The sequence below is a fragment of the Danio aesculapii genome, chromosome 19 (genome assembly GCF_903798145.1).
Source record: "Danio aesculapii chromosome 19, fDanAes4.1, whole genome shotgun sequence".
Classification (NCBI taxonomy): Eukaryota; Metazoa; Chordata; class Actinopteri; order Cypriniformes; family Danionidae; genus Danio; species Danio aesculapii.
In genome coordinates, this window is record NC_079453.1 from 42,408,545 (window position 1) to 42,431,326 (window position 22,782).

A 22,782-nucleotide genomic window follows, 5' to 3' on the forward strand; every position below is an offset into this window, starting at 1 on the left:
CTTGCAAGAAAAATAGTGATGTGTTCAATACTTATTTTAAAAGATAAATTAATATGGATGGACAAATCGAACTTGAAAGAGCTTTGGCCACAGACAACTTAGTCAAACATACCTCTCACTCCGATTTCACTATGTTTATGCACTGTAAAAATCTTGCTACCTTAAACTTTTAGTTTGATCAAATTAACTTTTCTAGTCATCTCAATTTACATCAGTCAAACTGACTAATAATATAAAGCTTCGTTCATTCATTCGTTTTTCTTCGGCTTAGTCCCTTATTTATCAGGGATTGCCACAGTGGAATGAACCGCCAACTATTACAACATATGATTTATGCAGCGCATACCCTTCCAGCTGTAACACAGTACTGGGGAAACTCATACAGTCTCGCATTCACACACTCACTCATACACTACGGCCAATTTTCTTTACCCAATCACCTATATAGAGCATGTCTTTGGACTGTGGGGGAAACCAGAGCACCTGGAGGAAATCCAAGGCAACACCGGGAGAACATGCAAACTCCATACAGATGGCAATCGGCCCAGCCGGGACTTGAACCAGCCACCTTTTTGCTGTGAGGTGACATTGCTAACTACTGAGCCACTGTGCCGCCCCGATATAAAGCTATATCTAAAAAAATTCAGTTGAAACCTGATTATCTTATTGAAGTAAATTAATTTATTTAATTTATTAATTTTCTTTTTGGCTCAGTCCTTTTATTAATCAGGGGTCGCCACAGCGAAATGTACCGCCAACTTTTCCAGCACATGTTTTATGCAGTAGATGCTCTTCCAGCCGCAACCCAACACCCATATACTACGGCCAATTTAGGCTATTCAATTCACCTGTGGCGCATATCTTTGGATTGTGGGGGAAAACGGAGCACCCGGAGGAAACCCATGCCAAATGCCAACTGACCCCGCCGGGGCTCGGATCAGCGTTTTGTTTTTTTTTGCTCTGAGGCGATGGTGCTACCCACTGTGCCACTGTGACGCCCCCACTGAAATAGATTAATGTAACATAAAATCATTTGTTGTTAAAATGTTTTGGCATAACTGTTTGTCCTATCATATTTCTTACAGTGTTGATTATTTGTACTGCAATCTTAGTATTTGATATAATTTGTTTCAGTTTCAGTACCTGAACCAGAAGTGCAACCCACAATTCGGAACACAGTCAATAGATTTAAGGTCTCTTTCAAAGCAATAATGACAGGTTATAATGTTGTCGTTACTATTGTATCAATTGTCAAGGCCAAATAATTGCAGATGCCTAAGCTGATTGGTTAACAGATTAATTAAAAAAAGTTTATGTTAAATGATGTTTAACTAGGCACAAATTTTTTCACAGTATTTCCTATAATATTTTTTCTTCTGGAGAAAGTCTAATTTGTTTTATTTTGGCTAGAATGAAAGCTGTTTTAAATTTTTTAAAAGACATTTAAGGTCAATATTATTAGCCCTCTTAAGCAATATATTTTTTTTCAGTTGTCTACTGAACAAACCATCATTATACAAGAATTTGCAAAATTATATCCTAACCTGCCTAATTATACCCAGTTACCTAGTTTTTAAGTCTTTAAATGTCACTTTAAGATGAATACTAGTATCTAGAAAAATATCTAGTCAAATATTATGTACTGCTTGCGTGGCACAGAAAAACGAGATCAGTTATTAGAAATTAGTTATTAAAGCTATTATGTTTGGAAATGTGTTGAAAACATCTTCTGTCCATTAAACAGAACTTGTGGAAAAAATATTCAGGGGGCCCTAATAATTCTGACTTTAAATATATATGGACAAACCACTTTAAACAAGAAAGGATGAAATAAAATGCCATGAATCACATCACAGAAAAACGAGATCAGTTATTAGAAATTAGTTATTAAAGCTATTATGTTTGGAAATGTGTTGAAAACATCTTCTGTCCATTAAACAGAACTTGTGGAAAAAATATTCAGGGGGCCCTAATAATTCTGACTTTAAATATATATGGACAAACCACTTTAAACAAGAAAGGATGAAATAAAATGCCATGAATCACATCATATGACCTCTTTAAGGAAATTGTTGCGCCAGAGGATTTGCCAGCGCACTGCTGACAGATCCTGGAGCTTTACACACCTGATGGGATGCAGGATGATGGGAATGTGTGGTGTCAGCATGTGTGTGTGTGTCTGAAGGTTATCCAGAGGTCTGAAGTTAAGGCTGACATGCTGCGTTTAACTGAGAGAGACAGTCAGCGCTGTATAAACCCTCACTCATGTGACGCTTGCGATTATTGCTTGATTTCACTGAAGAGGTGGAGTATCAGCTTCTGGGGTTTGAGGAATTGTTTGTTGTTTAATGCATAATGTTGAAGACAACATAATTACCACTCCTGTAAAATTTATATAATTAAAAAAATATTTTCGAAGTGCCGTTTAACTGAACAAGGAACATTTTCACAGTACAGCATTTCCTATATTCTTTTCTTCAGGAGAAAGTCTTATTCGATTATATTGTTTTCTCCAGAGAAAGTTGTATTTCTTTTAGTTTGACTAGACTAAATGAAAAATATTAAGTCAAAATTGTATCCCCCTTAAATAAATAAATAATGAAAATAAATAAATAAATAAATAAATAAATAAATAAATAAATAAATAAATAATTAATTGATTAATAAACAAACAAAAAAACAAACAAACACATATATACATACATACATACATACATACATACATACATACATACAGTTGAAGTCAGAATTATTAGCCCCCCTGTTATTTTTTCCCCAATTTCTGTTTAACGGAGGGAAGATTTTTTTCAACACATTTCTAAACATAATAGTTTTAATAACTCATTTCTAATAACTGATTTATTTTATCTTTGCCATGATGACAGTAAATAATATTTGACTAGATATTTTTCAAGACACTTCTATACAACTTAAAGTGACATTTAAAGATTTAACTAGGTTAATTAGGTTAACTGGGCAGGTTAGGGTAATTAGGCAATTATTGTATAACAATGGTTTGTTCTGTAGACTATCGAGAAAAAAAATAAAGGGGCTAATAATTTTCACCTTAAAATGGTGTTAAAAAATTTAAAACTTATTTTATTCTAGCCGAAATAAAACAAATTAGACTTTCTCAAGAAGAAAAAATATTGTCAGACATACTGTGAAAATTTCCTTGCTCTGTTATGCATCATTTGGAAAATATTTTAAAAAGAAAAAAAAATCAAAGGGGGGCTAATAATTCTGACTTCAACTGTACATACATACATACATGTATACATACATAGTTGAAGTCAGAATTATTAGCCCCCATTTAATTATTTTTCTTTTTTAAATATTTCCCAAATGATGTTTAACAGATCAAGGAAATTTTCACAGTATTTCTGATAATATTTTTTCTTCACCGGAAACAGTATTACATACGTCACCAAATCGTCACCACTGAACAAGCGGATATATTAGGAATCCCCAGTGATGTCACCGGCATCATCCAGTCAGGACAAGCTGTTTGAAAAACTCCACCTACAACTCAAAATAAGCGCAACAAGCACACAACCATGACAAATAAATAACTGAATAAATAAAATAAACACAGACCCGCTTAACAAGACTTCTTTCAGGAAGATTACTCTTACAAATGATTTCCTTTCACCTCATTGGGTGACCATCTGTATACTATTAAAACAGAATAGAAATACATACAAATAAAAACTAAATAAGTGACATTAAATTCAATTACATATTAAATAATAAAAATAATCGTGCTGACAAATGGGTAAACCCTAGTGGTTTGAACGATAGTGCCAAAGACTATACTGTAGGTTTAAAATGTCAATGAATTGGTCCTGCCCTGTGAGCCATAACCAGAGCCTCCGTCATAATCTAATCATATTATATATGGATGCATATAATTTAGCCAATTTCCTATTATTATCAGCATTTAATTCAAAATGAACTGCAGTGTTGGCACAGCAGATAAATGATCAAGTCAAGTGCGTCGTCATTCACAGAGGACCTCATGTTGTTGAACCGATGCCCACTCACACAGCTGCATGTCTAAAGTGAGATAATTCAGGTTAAGTGCTGCTCCTCTGGGTGCTGTGGTGGAGCCGAACTGTTGAATGAAAGCCCAGTACATCCGCCGCTGTCCCCGTCACTGCTTCACATGCAGTACTTTACCAATACACAGAAATTCTAGGTCAATGATAAAATATACTGGACCAGCTGTGATTAAATCGATGTATTCTCATATATGTACACCTCAAAGTTATAAATTGGTACCTAAAAATTTCAAGAGGTACACTTTTTTATTTGAATGTTTTTTTAAGTACAACAGAACAAACAACGTTGTCTTGAAATATGTACACTTAACAAGCAAATATAATGCCAACTGTTATCAGTGGTGTATAGTAACTAATTACAACTTCTCAAATTACTGTAAGTAATTGTATTACTGAGTAGTTTTTCTCAGGAATTGTAATTTATTGAGTAGTTTTAAAAATGTGTACTTTTACTTTCCCTTGTGTACATGTTTACTCCACTACTTTCCTTCAACCTGCAGTCACTACTTTATATTTTCTTTTCTATGGGGTTTAGAAAAATCAGTCCTGAAAGTCCAATCATATCACATATAGAAGATAAATCGCTTCATAATGAATTACCTCAAGACATGGGCGATTTATAATTGCAGCAAACTGTTTGGAAGTATTCAAAGTGTCCAAGAAGATGTTGTTTTTACATTTAAAAACAATGGGAAAATAGTGCATTGGAATGGAACCATGCATTTTGTGCGAATGGCCAAGGGCTAGAAGTTTATTCATGTCAAAATCCTATCATATCGTGACTAGTCAACATCAGTCAAAGAGCATCATGGCAGGGCATTAAAGTCAACCAATTAACTAGTCTGTGCAACCCGTAGTAGAGTGTAATATTAGCACCCTTTGTAAACAAGAGCAAAGAGGGCTGTAAACAAATAAAAATCTTCATTTTTTTAACATTTTGATCTTTTTGTGCAAAATATTAACAACAATAACAAACAATCTTGCTCTTATTGAGAACAAACATCTTTCTTTTACTATCGAAATACTATATTGTTAAATTACATAGCCTGAGGAATTTGACTTGCATCTTAAAGAGCAAATGAAGCACTTAGTCAAGTTTATATTACTTTGTGCACTGGATTCCACTTTAATGAAAATATATTAAACACACTCGATTAATGTAACCATTTAGCAGAAAACAGCATGTTTTACTATAGCTTTTAGACCTAGGGCGCTGCCATCTTGGAATAATCTCTGTGTCTGACGTCAAGGGGGTTGGTTGTGTTCCCTCAGTTGGACAGATACAGTGGAAGTAAAGGACTGAACACGATGACTGCAAAGCCTAATTTAACCCAATGCGTGAAGTTGTGGACGTGGAGCTGGTGCAAATACAAGCATCAGATGTGTGTCTAATATAAAAATATAGATTTATTCTATTTTTCTTTTTCCCTTTTTAATTACCGATCATTTGACAAGCTTGATTCCACTCTTTGTATTACACTGCCTGTCTGGGTTTCAACCATGGTAGTAACGGACTGAACACTGAGACTGGACAGCCTAATTTAACCAATGCATGAAGTTGTGGATGTGCATCGCAGACCTGGTGCAAATACAACAAATACAAGCATTTACGTGTCTTAAGTTGTGCGTTTTTCTTTTGTTAATACCTTTAGTTTGATGCGCTTTGGTCCACTCTCTCACGCTGCTGGGAACGCAACCAACCCCATGACGCCAGACACAGTGATTATTCCAAGATGGCGAAGCCCTAGGTCTAAAAGCTTTAGTAAAACATGCCATTTTCTGCTAAATGGTTACATTAATCAAGTTTGTTTAATATATTTTCATTAAAGTGGAATCCAATGTACAAAATAATTTGACTGAGTAAACTTGACTGAGTGTTTCATTTCTCCTTTAAGGTAAGGAAGTCTCCAAAACACAGTTCAACGTTGCCAACATCACCACAAAATGTTTCAAGAAAAAAGCCTGTACACTTAAAAATGCAGGCTTCCACTCAATTCTTTCATGTTGTCCCAACACAAATCAATTAAGTTAACTCTATTGTTTTTACAAATTTAAGTTGATTGATATACACTAATTTCGAGAGGAGCTCGTGATATGATTGAGCACGGCTGGATTCTCATCTGTAATCAGTAATAATCTAATCAGATTGATCCAAGCTTACAATAAGTAGACCGATTTAACCCTACTGCCTCATCTTCATTTTGGAAGAATACCCCTTCCACCCCATCTTCTCCTTTTCCTCCCTTTGCCAGGGGAAGCTCTCGAGACCTACCTGATTTCGGACCCCCTTTATATGCTTATTGTCCAGGCGGGAGCCCCGGGCTCAATTATCTCCTAGCTCAGGGTTCTCTCCTGGGACAGAATGCCAAACCTGATATTAACGCAAAGCATATTTAAGTGTGAACTCTTGAAACATAAAACAAATAAGTTATCCCAAAAAACTCTATACTTATAAATAAGGAGTTTGAACAAGCAGCAAAAGTATTTTTGAGTGTACTCGCATACAAAAATAAACCCAAACATCTTACGTTTTTGAACAAAAGATCCAGAAGTAAAAGAATAAACTGCTTTTTTCACAGCCGTATTTACCAAAGGGTGGCATTTATTAGTTGATGGCACTGTAAGTCCACAACAAACTGCCGTGATTGATTTGTTTACCCAAAGGTTGCTAGTTAGCTTTCTTCATGGAGATTTTTATTCTTCCTCCATTTTTCCTCCCGCCTAATGATTGCGCCTCACGAATCCCCCCCGATTGAAAGATCACGGGTATCAATTATTTGTCAGGATCTGAATTATTTAAGCGGTCAGGCTTTGGGAGTCGCATACAAAATCCGAGGGCCAAGTTTAAGAGCGCTAAAAAGTGATCCCATATCTTAGGTAAGCATCAGCAGACCGACGGTGTCTCATTCCTTTGCGTGTCCAGATCTCTTCTGTAACCTCCGCTCGTTAGCCTATATGAATTTTGCATGGGGTTTGGGAGATTTTGAATGGCTGACGCATATATTTAGGACCCCCCTACCAAAAAAAAAGACTCTGAGAGCAGATGGGCCTTCACAATTGAATTATCTCTTTGGCTTATATGCTGAGGAAGCTCGCTGAATTCTGAAATATGCATAATCATGTGGATTTGCATAAGTTCCTGATTCGAGCTGCAGAGTTTTAGCGGGGACTGTAATGGAGCTTGGCTGCTAATGAAGAAATGAGGCTCACCTTTGTGCGCCCGCAGAGCTGAGTGAAGTCGCTGTGCCCGCTTCTCCCGCTGTCGGCGTTGTAACCCTGTGCCAAGTCTGTTTGTTGAAGCCAATTTGTCTGGATGCGCCAAGCCGACTGAATTAATCATGTCACTGTGGAAATGCTGCGGTGACTCACATTGACTCTCGCTTTATTTCAAATTACCATGAAAATGACGTCCAGGTGCATAAAGGACACTTGCTTATACGTTTTAATAAATGTCACAATTAGTTGCCTATGTTATAAAGTACTTAGAAACGCGCTGTTGATGTTTCTAACTGCTATGGACTCTGTGAACCGGTTGTTGTTTTTAATGTCTGGTAACGCAGCAGCTCCATTTTTGTGGTTTTGTTTTTGCTTGCTTACAAGAATTGTTGGAAATCCTGTCATATTTTATGCATGTATGCTTTTGTAAACCTTTTTTCTCAACTGTTTTTAGAAAGTTAAACTGGACATTGAATAGAGAAAAACTTTATAAATATTAAATATCTCCCTTTTTGTTGCTTAGACAAAAAAAAGCTCGTCAGAGTTGGATCAAACCATTGACGAGCAGAAACTGAAGTTGACTCAACTTAAAATTTTAAAGCAACAAACTTCAGGACATTTTTCAACCCATAAAAATGAACCACCAACTTATTCAGCACATGTTTTACGCAGCGAATGCCCTTTCAGCCACAACCCACCACTGGAAAACACCCATTCACACACATACACTACAGACAATTTAGCTTACCCAATTCACCTATACCGCATGTCTTTGGACTGTGGGGGAACCCGGAGCACCCTGAGGAAACCCACACGAACACAGGGAGAACATGCAGACCACACAGAAATGCCAACTGACCCCAGGCTTGAACCAGCGACCTTCTTGCTGTGAAGCGACAGCCCTACCCACCCAACTTTTTTTTTTTTTTTTTACAGTGTGTGAGCTCTGTGACTTACAGCAGTGGTCCCCAACCCCCAGGCCGCAGACTAGAACTGAGCATATTTTATATCAGCATATTTTCTACACATTTCAGTAGACTAATGATCTCAGATGAACACTGCAGTGGTTTTTAATTTTCTCCATTAATAAAACTTGTGTCAGACTTGCAGCAATATTTTGTCAGCTTGTCATCCTCTAAGAAAACGGTTCATGATTGCCTAGCTATCTACATACACCCAGCCTCCGGTCCGCGGGAAAATTGTCATGCGTTGACCGGTCCGCGGTGATAAAAAGATTAGAAACCACTTAATTATATTACACTGTTGTAATACACACTGTGTATATTACAAAGTTAGCGCATGATTCATGTTTCTTTTTAGCTTTTTTACTCGTTTGTATTACATTATGAGATTTTAATCTCTGCTCTAACAATTTTGAATGATGAAAATTGCACTCCTGCACAGTTTAGCTCCAACTCTGATCAAACACACCTGCTTATAGATAATTAGTGATCTTTGAGACACTTATTAGCATGTTCAGGTGTGTTTGATTAAAAGTTGAAGCTAAACTATGCAGGACACCGGCCCTCCAGGACCGAGTTTGCCCACCCCTGTTTTAGCAGTTTGAAACTAAATATTGTAAAATATGTAATATTCATAATTCAGTTCAATAACCATGACCAACACAGACAGTGGATCATTTCCATTAATAAAATGTCAGTAAAAGCCACTTTGTTCAATTGTCAACATTAAAAAGTTTTTGAAGCACAGATCCAAGCTCCTATAATGCAACTCAAAAGCTTAAATGGAAAACATCTCAATCGTTTGTCTCCCTAAGAAGAAATTTTCTTTGGGCAATAATGCATGAATTCTAAGCTACGAGTAACCAAAAAAATCAAGAAAGAAAAAAAAAGCCTTCTCGATCATATTTATGACATTCACATTTATTTATTTATTCAGTAGATGCTTTTATCCCCAAGTGACGTACAAAAGAGGCATCCAAAAAAAAAAAAAGATTCATCATATGAAATCCCAAGAAGTACTAAAAATTAAGTCCTAACAGGCCATGCATTCAAATACTTTTTCTCGCTTGTTTTCTTGTGGTCTTGACTTAATTTTCTTGTTTTGTATCAAAAGTTGTTTTCTCAGGTTTAAAACTTTTTTCTGCTTATTCTAGGATGTTAGACATGCATATCACATTATATGCAGGTTTACACTTTAAATTAATTGTTAATAACTTGCGGAAAGGTTGCATAAAAGAAAAAACCTAACTGAAACATGAAACAAATACATTTTTCATAATGTAACTCACACATGCAACAACTTATTTTGCACCATCTCGAACCTACCCTCTAAAATGGGAACAGTTGAGGAAGTAATAATATATTAATACATGAATATAGTCACGAATGTTCATTATCGTGATTCGCTGTTCTGAATGCTCTTAATGAAAAAACTTTTGATATGTCAGGATTACAAGAAAACAACTTTTTGTTATGTCAGGATTACAGAAAATTAAGTGATGATCACGAGGCAACAAGAGAGAAAAATATTTGACTGCATGGCTTTTTAGGACTTCCATAAGAATTACAAATACAAAGATACATTTTTAGGCAGGACGGTGGGTCAGTGGTTAGCACTGTCGCCTCACAGCAAGAAGGCCGCTGATTTGAGTCCCGGCTGGGTCAGTTGGCATTTCTGTGTGGAGTTTGCATGTTCTCCCTGTGGGTTTCCTCCGGGTGCTCCGGTTTCCCCCACAGTCCAAAGACATGCGCTATAGGTGAATTAGATGGACTATATTGGCCGTAGCGTATGAATGCGATAGTGTATGAGTGTTTCCTAATACTGGGTTGCAGCTGGAAGGGCATCCGCTGCGTAAAACATATGCTGAAATAGTTGGCGGTTCATTCCGCTGTGGTAACCCCTGATAAATCAAGTACTAAGCCGAAGAAAATGAATGAATACCTTTAATTGTTAGAAAAATACTAGCAGGAAAAGGAATATGGAAAAATTAAGGAGACATGGAAAGCAGTTTTATTTTTAACGCAGGATGCAGTTAGAGAGGTGAGTTTCAAGCTGTCTCTTGGATATTATCAGGGATTTAACATTTCGGATGGAGTTTGGAGGTGGGAGGATGGAGATCCTGTGGCTGTACTGTTAGCATCCTAACATCAATGTCTTGAAGTTGACGTGATATACCAGTGCAGAGGGGTTTAGAGAGATGCAATTTGGGCTCTTTTGAGTATGTTGAACACCAATAGCACTGCAGCAATTTTGAGCTTTTGTAGAGATTTAATTGCACATGATGAAAGTCCAGCCAGAACCTGCAATAATCTTGAGATATTACAAAGACCTTGACAAGAAGTTGTTGAATTCATCATCTTGTCTTTAACCCGTGGGGACATGACAGACAATAGTTTTTCTTTGATATCTTTGCACTTCTATGTAACACAAAATACAATTAATAAACAGTTAACAATTTTTGTAAAATGCACAGTATTTAACTGTAATATGAACTGTATTTTACTGTAGGACTGGTATGCAGTATGTTACTGTATTTTAAAGTATGTTACTGTATTTTAAAGTGAAAATTACTGTAAATTTTACAGTAAAGATAAATACATACAGAAAAATGCATATGCAACAAGATAAATGGTGCTGTAAATGAAAATACAGTCTTTTTGCTATAAGTAATTTACAGTAAGTTACTGGTGAACTGCTCCCAGTAAGTTACTGTAGATTATACAGGAAGTTATTATCAGTGTATACTTTTAAATAGATAATCACAACACAGTACGTCAGATTAAGTGGGTGCGACGGCTTATACTTACACCCTAAATAAAGTTAGAAAAGGAGCCAAAAGGTTAATTCCACACTATTAAGAGCTCATTTCAGAAGCTGTTCCAAAGCTTGCACAAAGTAAATGAGATTTTTCAGTGCTTTGCTTTCTCTGTGGATAGATTTAGGAGAATGATACTGTGACCATTACGAAGCAATACTAATGGCAGCTCAGAAGTCACATTTCAGGCTACATCCACACATATCTAGAGCTCTCCCTATCCAGTTGGGCGGATTCACAGTGGCAGGACTCCTTCTTTACTTGTTCCAAACCTGTTTGATATTCTGTCCTCTCCCCCCCCTACTGTAGATGTCAATAGTTACAGGTTTCCAACTTTTTTTTAAATATCTATTTTTTTTCATGAAAGTCTCATAAGACTCATAAAGGTTGGGAACACTTGAGTGTGATTAAATAGGAGTTAGTTTTCATTGGGTGAACTATCCCTTTTAATATACATTCAACTGATTTAAAGGGATAGTTATAACAGGTTGTAACAAGTAAAGAGTGAGTAAAATGACAAAAAGTTATATTTTAGGTGAACTATCCCTCTTTTAAAACAGTTTAAATATCAGCGAAATTAAGTTAGAACAGGATTAACCCCAGTTTTCCCTTTGTTTAGCGGCAGAGTGAAATTTTCATCATCCGAAATTGTTGGAGCAGAGATTAAAGTCTCATAACGCAATGCTAACGTGTAAGTAAATCAAAAGAAACTTGAATCACGAGCTTCGGCAACTGTAAAAAAACAATTGCTGGGTTCCACACAATCAATTTGTGTTAGGACAGCATGAAGGAATTGAGGTAACTTAATAGTTTTTAAAAAAATAACGGTGGATTGAACATGAAACTACGGAGACCCGGAAGGGACGTAGTGGTGGGGAAAACAATTGGTGGAAGAGAAAAAAAACTGGGTGGGAGAAAAAAGAAACTCAGTGATCAGTTATCAGTTATCTCGCAAACTGTTTGTCCACAAACACTTCCTGTTCACTTAATTCATGTAAACCCTCCCATTTTTGCCGATATTCTCCCAATCTATCCCACTTTCTTTACATTAAAGCTGTGCGTCGATCGTCGCCTTTCATATGCAACCTCTTAACAAGTGAATGCATGTATAAGCGCTGACAGACAGATGCGCTTCGTACAATAAACTGATCCCAGGCAGGCACAATGGTGTATTTATTAGTTATTTATTTGTTTCAACAAATACAGTTGGCAGTAATAACTACCATAAATGCTCACTTTCTCCTGCATTCATGGGCGTGTTTGTGTTGAAAGGTTAAACATTATAAGGCAGTGGGCCTGCACAGTCATCAACCAGATAGTGTGACTGTGGGGAATCTGGTGGAAAGAAATCCTCCACTTCCACACAGATCTCAGATCTGCTGTAAATGCTGCTCTCCGAATTGCTGTCCATCTCCCCTGCATCTGTGTTTTGGTTGCCAGCCGCATGTAGTGAAACTCCCCTTTTCATGCAAACCCTTTCCTCTTTCGCCTCTGGACACTCCCACCTAAACAAAGCTGGACTCACTCACTTTCCTGACTTTCTTCAAACAACCCGGGGGTGCTTCATGGCCCTTTAAAACTGCTTGAATAATTTTTAAAATTAAGTGAGAAAACATGATTGGCATTAAAACTTTTACTTTGAAAATAAAATGTGCATTGTGGGTTAAACATGTCTGTGGTATTTCATCAATCAGCACAAAGGTGCAGTGAACTTTATTATTTTTTTCTTTGCACTGTAAGATTTATTCTAGAAGCCGCTCATCCTTTCGGTTCACATTACTTTAACACTTATCAACATGATCGAGAGCGAATCGTCTGATCTATGTTTTCTGCGATTAGTTTCTCAGTATGAATTCTTACACTGTCTCTCGCCGATGCTATAAATTATAACTGGATACTAAGAAACGGTGATCTTCAGAGCAGAACTTGTGTTCTCTTGAAACCATATTTCAGAGTTGTAAAATAAACGGGATGTTTTAAAAAATTAATTCAGAAGATTAAAAGCAGACAAACAGCCCGGGTAACTTGCACAGCAGTTTTAGTGCTTTTGGGTTTGTCAACATTCAAGGTGCAAGATCACGGTACATGTAGTCCTTGGCTCTCAAACAGGCCGTATGTCATTGTGTTAAGAAAGTTAAGGGCGGGTTTTCCTGTCACAAGTGAAAGAGAAATGGGCTCAAGCACAGCTGAATCAACACCTCCATGAGTAGCCGGCTTATACGGTGCAGGTTTTTGTACGTGGCACGATTTTATCGAGACATCTGCTTCACAGAAATATGGAGATCGTTTCTTTGTACAACCTGAATCCTGTAGGTTTGTCAGTCTGCTCTGCCAATTTGACTCTAGTGAGTATTTATAGACCTCTGCTTCCGCTGTTCTGACTCGAGGATTAATTTACACCTTTGGTGGGATTTCTGTGACATGTTAAAATAAAAACGTTTTTATCCTGTTTGTGACCTCCCATCCAGATGGCTTCAGTGCTGTTCATGCTGGGATGGTTAAGATGAATGGTTAAGAGTAAGCTTCTCACACAGAGGTGGACATGTCTACAGTATAGCTGTTTCCATCCAAAGATGTGAATAGGATTTATGCGCAAAACTGTAATATGGCATAAAACATTAGCGGATAAAGTGCTGTTTCCATCCTGTGAGTCAAAAAGAACAAAACTGACACTGATAGACTAGCGCCAACTATCAACAAGAAAAATGAACCACTTTGATGATGGACTTTAGCTGAGGGATTTTAGAATGACCAAAACAATATTTCAGATGTTTAAAAATGTGGCCGGTCCGCTGGTTTGTCCATTTATGCCATCCCATCAAGCCCATTTTTGTTATCACATGGCTTTCTTGATGTACATGCTGGACCATTATTTGTACTATTTTATGCAGTCATTTCAAAAAAAGAAAAACACGTCCGCTGAGATTTTTCACAGTGCGAAAGTTCTTGTAAATTTTTTAAATAATTATTTTTAGGAGTTTTTCACCTTTATTATCATAAAGGACAGTATAGATTTCAGACTGGAAATCACTGGGAGCAGAGAGTGATGAAGGAGTGGCAAAGGACCTCAAGTCGGGAATCAAACTCAGGTCGCCGTGAGCACCTCAGTGCTATACTGTATGTCAGAACCCCTAGGCTATTGGCGCTGACAATCTTGTAATTTTTAATCATACTTTGCACTGTAGCAACAGAAACATCGAAACATTTAGATATGGTCTTATAACCCTTTCCTAGCAGGTTTTCACTTTGCTTCATTGTCCTAGCCATGACTGTCCACAAACCAACAGACAAAGAGCTTCTGTTTTTGTACAACCTGAATCCTGTAAGTTTGTCAGTCTGCAGTCAATTTGACTCTAGTGAGTATTTATATACCTCTGTTTCCGCTGCTCTGACTCGAGGATTAATTTACACCTTTGGTGGGATTTCTGTGACATGTTAAAATAAAATAGTTTTTTTAGCCTGTTTGTGACTTACCATCCAGATAGCTTCTGTGCTGTTCATGCTGGGATGGTTAAGAGTAAGCATCTCACACAGAGGTGGACATGTCTATAGCTGTTTCCATCCAACGATGTGAATAGGATTTATGCGCAAAACTGTAATATGGCATAAAACATTAGCGGATAAAGTGCTGTTTCCATCCTGTGAGTCAAAAAGAACAAAACTGACACTGATAGACTAGCGCCAACTATCAACAAGAAAAATGAACCACTTTGATGATGGACTTTAGCTGAGGGATTTTAGAATGACCAAAACAATATTTCAGATGTTTAAAAAGGTGGCCGGTCCGCTGGTTTGTCCATTTATGCCATCCCATCAAGCCCATTTTTGTTATCACATGGCTTTTTTTTTTTTTGGTGAACATGCTGGACCATTGTTTTTACAATTATATCTAAGAGTGTAGCAGGAAAAATATATATGCAATCATCTAAAAAAAAACACGTCCACTGAGATTTTTCACAGTGCGAAATCAAAGTTTTCACATTTATTATTATTTTTAGGAGTTTTTCACCTTTATTATGATATAGGACAGTGGAGATTTCAGACAGGGAACCCCTGGGAGCAGAGAGTGATGAAGGAGTGGCAAAGGACCTCAAGCCAGGAATCAAACTCAGGTCGCCGTGAGCACCTTAGTGCTATATGTCAGTACCACTAAGCTATTGGCGTTGACAATCATATATTTTGATAATCATATATTCAAATACTTACATTTACATTACATTTAGTCATTTAGCAGACGCTTTTATCCAAAGCGACTTACAAATGAGGACAAGGAAGCAATTTACACAACTATAAGAGCAGCAGTGAACAAGCGCTATAGACAAGTTTCAGGTGTGTAAAAGTCTAAGAAGCAAAACATTAGGAGAAAGAGGTGAGTGTGTGTGATGTTGGTGGGTATCTTGCCGTGTTTGTTTGTAGGTGCAGCAAATTGAGCACTGATTTTTGCAGTTTTTTGGTGCAAAAGAATGTAGCAAAGTCATCAGTAGTGAGTGTGGAGGATGCGGGTGGAGGAGGAGGATAGAGGAGGGAGGAAATGTTTTAAAAAGCAAGCGAGGATTGGTGGCACTGTTGACTTTCTGACGGAAGTATGTCTGCTTTGCAGAAGTAACCTCAGTCGAGAAAGAAGACAGAAGAGTTTGGTATGCTATGAGCTGTTCAGGATTTTTAGTTTTTCGCCAACTTCTCTCAGCAGCCCCGAAGTTTGAGCGATGCTCACGGAGAACCTCAGAGAGCCAGGGTGCAGGAGGATTGGCCCGGGTTGGTCTGGATGTAAGAGGGCATAGTCTGTCTAGGCATGATGTTAGCGTGGAGCAGAGTGTATCAGTGGCACTGTTCGTATCAAGTGCAGAGGAGTTTGCAAGATGGAGGAAGAGAGTTAGAAACAATGGTGGATAGTCTATTGGGTGAGAGAGAGCGTAGGTTTCTGCGAAGGCAACTAGAGTTGGAGTGTGTGGCGGCTCAGGAGTAATGTGGATGTTGAGAGAAAGAAGGAAATGGTCCGATGTTTGTAGTGGAGTATACTAGTGTTTGGTCAGCGAGGCAATGTCGAGTGTAAATAAGGTCTAGTTGATTACCTGATTTTGTGAGTAGCAGAAGTAGGTGCTCTTTTGAGGTCGAAAGATGCTAGCAGAGTCTGGAAGTCAGCAGCTTGAGGTCTTTCAATGTGGATGTTGAAGTCACCTAGCACCAACAAGGGAGTGTCATAATCAGAAAAAGAATGAGAGAAGAACATCCAGTTCATCTAAGAAGTGACCTAATGTACCCGGTGGGCGGTAGATGACAACCACATTTATGCGAAAGGGGTGGATAATGGTGACTGCATGGAATTCAAAAGAGCTGATTTTTGGCAGGGACTGTCTCTGAGTGAATTTCCATTCTTTGGAAATCAGTAGTTCAGTCCCACCCCCCTCTCCCTGTCTGACGAGGAGTGTGGGAAAGAGAGAAATTAGTAGAAAGAGCTGCATGTGTAGCAGTGTCCTCCGGTCCTCAACCAGGTTTGAGTTAGAGCCATGAGACTAAAGTCAGAATGAGTGGCTATGGAGGTAATAAAATCTGCTTTGTTAACAGCAGATTGGCAATTCCAGAGGCCCACAGAGAGAGAGAGTTGTGAAATAGAGGATACATGAATTGATCGAAGGTTGTGAGGGTTGCGCCTGCAGCGTACCTCCCGTGCTCTGCGAGTGTTAGTAACAACAGGAATTAGTAAACACATAATAAAGTGCAAGGAAAACAATAATGAGTGCAGAGATAATGTAAATAATAAAGTAAGAAGTACTGCAAGTGCTTTGTCGGTGTCCTTTGCTCGGTGGAGTCGTGGCAGGTAGAGTCGATGGTCTTTACACTCGTGGTCTTCACACGAGGCGGGCTTCACACGAGGCTGCCGCGGTGATGCAAGTCGCCTTATATACACCCCGAGCGCTTTGCTAATTAAGTTCAGCTGGACACGCCTCAAGGTTAAAAAAACACGCGAAAATTGCAGCGGCGGGGGGCGGCGAAAAAACCGTCCCGCATCGGCACACAAGCTCTTACAGTAAACAAAGGAAACAGTGGCTAAGCTTGCTAGTACTAAAACACAGATAGCTGAAAACAATTTAAATGTCCAACAACCAATACACAACCAGCTGAAACAAGTCTAAGTGTTTCTCGAACCAAACACAGCAACTGAAAACAGGTCTAAATGTACTTACTCGGTGTTGCTCTCGGTGCTAACGTGCTTCTCCGGCTAGCTAAACCTAATGTGTTCAAATATATAGTGTGTTACCTGGCGTTTGGACACGCCTCCAAGTTAAAAAACCGCGAAAATTGCAGCGGCGGGGGCGCGGAAAAACCTCCCGCTCGGCACACAAGCTCTTACTGTAAACAAAGGAAACAGTGGCTAAAGCTTGCTAGTACTAAACACAGATAGCTGAAAACAATTTAAATGTCCAACAACCAATACACAACCAGCTGAAACAAGTCTAAGTGTTCTCGAACCAAACACAGCACTGAAAACAGGTCTAAATGTACTTACTCGGTGTTGCTCTCGGTGCTAACGTGCTTCTTTGCACTGCGGCCACTGGAACCTCAAAACATTTAGATATGGTCTTATAGCCCTTTCCTAGCAGGCCCTCACTGAGCTTCATTGTCTTAGCCATGACTGTCCACAAACCAACAGACAAAGAGCTTCTTTTTTGTACAAACCTGAATCCTGCAGGTTTGTCAGTCTGCAGTCAATTGACTCTAGTACGTATTTATAGACCTCTGCTACCGCTGTTTCTGACTCTAGGATTATTTATGCCTTAGGTGGGATTTCTGTGACATGTTAAAATGAAATAGTTTTTTAGCTTGTCCTCCCATGCAGATGGCTTTAGTGCTGTTCATGCTGGGATGGTTAAGATGAATAGTTAACAGTAGCACCTGACACAGAGGTGGACATGTCTATAGCTGTTTCCATCCAAATATGTGAATTAGATTTATGCTCAAAACTGGAATATAAAACCTGGAACATAACCAATCCTAAATAAATAAAGATAAGTTACACACATATTACCACCTGTCAATCCATTTTTTTCAGCGGGACTTTGTGATCTGTGTTGTTTATTATGGCGTCGACAAACTTGGTCGGTAAATAAAAGGTGCCCAACCAACACTATCTCAGAATTTCACTAAAATTACTAAGTACAAGCGTGAAAGCGAAGATTGAAGCCGTGTACTGACAGCTGTGACACGTTTACCTGATAGATTCAAAAGACCGAAGACTCATTAGATAGAGACAAGATGAATCAAATACCAGGTTTAACTACTATAGTGAGACGCGATCCAGCGGTACATCCTTGATAAACTGTCCGACATGCACTGCTCTCTGGAGCTCAGACGAGCGCATGACAAAGTGTGTGTGGCTGTATCTGTGTGTGTGTGGTCACGTTATGTGTGTTTTCAGTGGATGGAGGGCTGTTCAGAAATGCTAGGTAAAACACAATGTGGATGTGAATCATTTTCGTTCTAAATTGCCATTTTAAAACAGATGTATTAGTGTAAACGGGGCCTAAGTGTGTATTTTTCGCGAGCGGGTTTGGGATGGGGCGGGGCGGAGGATTGGCGATGCCGGCTCAGCATCTTGTTGTCTATCAGCCATCGGCGATCAACGATGGCTTCGTTTATCGGCCCAACCCTATCAGCCATACTGTGAATATTTCTTTGCTTCATTAAATATCACTCGAGAAATATTCGAAAAAGAATAAATATTTCACAGGAAGGCTAATAATTTTGACTTCAACTGAATGTATCTTTAAGGTACAGTATGGACCCTTTAGGAACAATAAACATACCTTTGTTATACCGATTGACAGACTTTTACAATTATGAAAATGTAGCAGGAGACGAATATATGCAATCATCCCCAAAAAACATGTCCGCTGAGATTTTGTCCACAGTGCCAGAACAACTTAAAAAAAAAACATATTTTTAATAATACTTTGCACTGTAGTCAATAAACTTCAAACATTTATATGTGGTCTTTCTTGACTTGTGAGCAGCAAACAATGCATTTAAGAAAGAGATTTTTTTCAACACATTCAAGCACACAATACTTTTAATAACATCATTTCTAATAGCTGATTCTTTTATCTTTGCCATGATGACAGTAAGAATATTTTACGGGATATTTTCAAGATGCTAGTATCAGCTTTTTAAAGTGGACATTTAAAGGTTTTAACAGGGCTAATTAGGCAAGATAGGGTAATTAGGCAAGTCATTGTATAACGATGGTTTGTTCTGTAGACAATCGGAAACAATATTTCTTAAGAGGGCTAATAATATTGACCTTAAAATGCTTTTAAAAAATTAAAAACTGCTTTTATTCTAGCCAAAATAAACAAATAAGACTTTCTCCAGAAGAAAAAAATATTATGGGAAATACTGTGAAAAATTCCTTGCTCTGTTAAACAGCATTTGTGAAATATTGAAAAAGAAACCGAAAGTTCACATGAGGGCTAATCATTTTGACCTCAACTGTAGGTCAAAGACAAATAGGTTTTTTTTAGGAAGAATTAATGGTGTAAATACCGCCTAAACTGACTACTTTATACCTTGATAAATCTTGTTGCGTGATTCATGTAAATACCAACAAATTTTGGGAATTTTCTCTGAATAGGACAACTATGCAAAAAGGTCATGCTAAAAATAAATGTGTACTGCATGTGTACTGATTTAGACATCAAAAACACGCTCAGTGGTGCATGCTTATTGGTGTATATACAGTATAAGTCATCAAGACTAAAATGAGTGTCATGACACTGACTCTGATATCATCAACTGTTTTGTGCAGGAGTTTGAGAAGTTTAACCAGAGACTGGGAGATGTGTCGAAGATCGTGCGGATTCCTCTGCCTGTGTCCAATGTGTTATGGGAGCACTGCATCCGTCTGGCCAACAGGACATTAGTGGAGGGGTAAGTGAGACCACCTGCTCTTTGATTGATGTCTGTACAGTACAGCGTTCTCATTGGAATAACGGCATTACTAGGTACTCTGCACTTTCCCTAACAATGAAAAATAGCTACCAGGATTACAAACAAAGACTCTGAGCAGCAAGGGCCTCCTATTACTCTTTTAGTGTCACTTAGATTTAGTAATATGAGGGATATGGGTTTACATGTTACATTGTTATTTGTACAAAATGAGGATGTTCGTTGTTTTTTTGTTTGTGTTTATATCTTTTATTTTTTTTTATAAATGCATTTATTCAGGCTATTTACAGTTAGCCATTTATTTATTCACTTACTGATCTTGTTGTTGTTGTTTTGTTTTGTTTTGTTGTTTTGTTGTTTGTTTTTTGGCTTGTTTGTTTGCGTTTTGTTCATTTGTTTTATTTGTTTATTTATTTTTTGGTTTGTTTTGTTTAATTTTTTTGTTGGTTTGTTTGTTTGTTTTTTGTTTGTTTGTTTTTTTGGGGGGGTTGTTTTGTTTTTATTTGTTTTTTGGCTTGTTTGTTTAGTTTTTGGTTTGTTTGTTTTTTAGTTTTTTTGGGGGGGGGTTGGTTGTTTGTTTGTTTTGTTTTTGGGTTTTTGTTGTTTGTGTTTGTTTGTTTATTTGTTTTGTTTGTTTTTTGGGTTGTGTTTGTCTTGTGTATTTTGGCTTGTTTGTTTAGTTTTTTGTTTGTTTTTGTTTAGTTTTTTGTTTGTTTGTTTTTTCTTTATTTCAGTTGTTTTGTTTGTTTGTTTTGGTTTGTTTTGTGTTTTGTTTTTTTTTGTTCTGTTTGTTTGGGTTTTGTTTTGTTTGTTGTGTTTTTATTTGTTTTTGGCTTGTTTGTTTTTGTTTGTTTAGTTTTTAGGTTTGTTTGTTTTGTTTTTTGTATTGTTTAGTTTTTAGGTTTGTTTGTTTTTGTTTAGTTTAGGATTTAGGTTTGTTTGTTTTTGTTTGTTTAGGATTTAGATTTGTTGTTTTGTTTTGTTTAGGATTTAGGTTTGTTTGTTTTTTGTTTTGTTTAGGATTTAGGTTTGTTTGTTTTGTTTTGTTTAGGATTTAGGTTTGTTTGTTTTTGTTTTGTTTAGGATTTAGATTTGTTTGTTTTTGGTTTTGTTTAGGATTTAGGTTTGTTTGTTTTTGTTTTGTTTAGGATTTAGGTTTGTTGTTTTTGTTTTGTTTAGGATTTAGATTGTTTGTTTTTGTTTGTTTAGGATTTAGGTTGTTTGTTTTTTGTTTGTTTAGGATTTAGGTTTTTTTTTTCGTTTTGTTAGGATTTAGGTTTGTTGTTTTGTTTTGTTTTTGCTTTTTTTCATTTTTGTTTGTTTGTTTTTTTTGTTTTTGGGGTTTGTTTTGTTTTTTGTTTATTTCTTTTTTTGTTTGATTAGTTTTTTGTTTGTTTGTTTGTTTTTTTGTTTAGTTTTTTTGTTGTTTCACGTAAAAAATCCCTAGTAAATTCAATGTATTTATGTAGTCTAATTATGTTTAGCCTTTTATTTCTTGACTAACATTGCTTATTTATGTTAATTTATTCACTATCTACTCATAAATCCCTACTAAAATCAAAGTATTTTATCCACTATATTTACATTTTAGCCATTTATTTCTCCACTTATCTCATTTACAAAACTATATGATATTTGTCAATAACATTCTATATACATTTTGGCACCATTGTCAAAGTTTTCCTGTTTGTTACTGAAAGGCAACCCCAGATGCATTGTTTTGCTTGGTATTATTGGTATTGTGCTTTATGTCAACACCAAGCACAACACTTAACTTTTAGGCCAGAGAGCTCAAGTTTAGTCTCATCAGACCACAAAATATTCCTCCAAAAAATGTCATGTTTTGTCAAATGGCTTTGAGCAAATTCCAGGCGTGACTTCATGTTGGCTCGTCTCAAAATCACTTTCCTCTTGCTGGTCTTCCATTAGATGTCAAGTGCTCAAACCACGTGCTGAAGTCTAGACATTTTCCCCCCTTTCAGCCAAAACTGCTCTGGAATGTCATGTAGTATCTGGCATCTGTACATTTTCCTTATAAATGCGCTTTTTGTTTTGTAAGATTCGCTGACCTTAGAAGTGTTTGAGTTGTGCCGCACTTAAATGGACGTAGAAGGTTAAAAGCTTTGCCAGTCCTTTTTTTTTTGTAACATCTACTTTCCTGCTAACAGCTACTTCTTAAAGTTCCTCAGGCAGATCTCAATTGATTAAATCCACACACAAAGTCAATGATATTTATAGTAGCAGGGAAACAAGTGGATTCGGATTGAAGCTCTCTAGATAATCTAAATTCTCACCCAGTAGTAGGGAAAAAGCTATACTATAAATGTGTTGAAGACGAAACCGTTATAGGCATCCCAGTAAAAGTGTAAATCAGCTTATTTTTTTTTACCTGTACATTAGAATGTGTGCTGTTGAATTAAATTTTTTTATTAATTATCAAAGACACCTAGTATCATTCATTGAAACAGCAGTTTATATACCAAAAATACACTCACTGGCCACATTCTTAAGTACACCTTACTAGTACCAGATTGGATCCCCTTTTGCCTTCAGAACTGCTTTAATCCTTTGTGGCATAAATTCAACAAGGTACTGGAAATATTCCTTAGAGATTTTGTTCCATATTGACATGATAGCATCATGCAGTTGCTGCAGATTTGTCGGCTGCACATCCATGATGCGAATCTCCCGTTCCACCACATCCCAAAGATGCTTAATTGGATTGTGTACTGGTGACTGTGGAGGCCATTTGAGTACAGTGAAGTCCTTATCATGTTCGAGAAA

The 22,782-nt window shown here is 37.2% G+C and overlaps 1 protein-coding gene across 1 annotated transcript in view; it reads left to right on the forward strand.

Moving 5' to 3' along the window:
* The window catches only part of LOC130246323 (syndetin-like), a 382,903-nt gene that overhangs the window by 272,599 nt on the left and 87,522 nt on the right, over nt 1-22,782 (forward strand). The window contains exon 25 of the mRNA XM_056479201.1: nt 19,859-19,980. Coding sequence (XP_056335176.1) covers nt 19,859-19,980 — 122 coding nt within the window. The remainder of the gene's footprint in view (nt 1-19,858; nt 19,981-22,782) is intronic.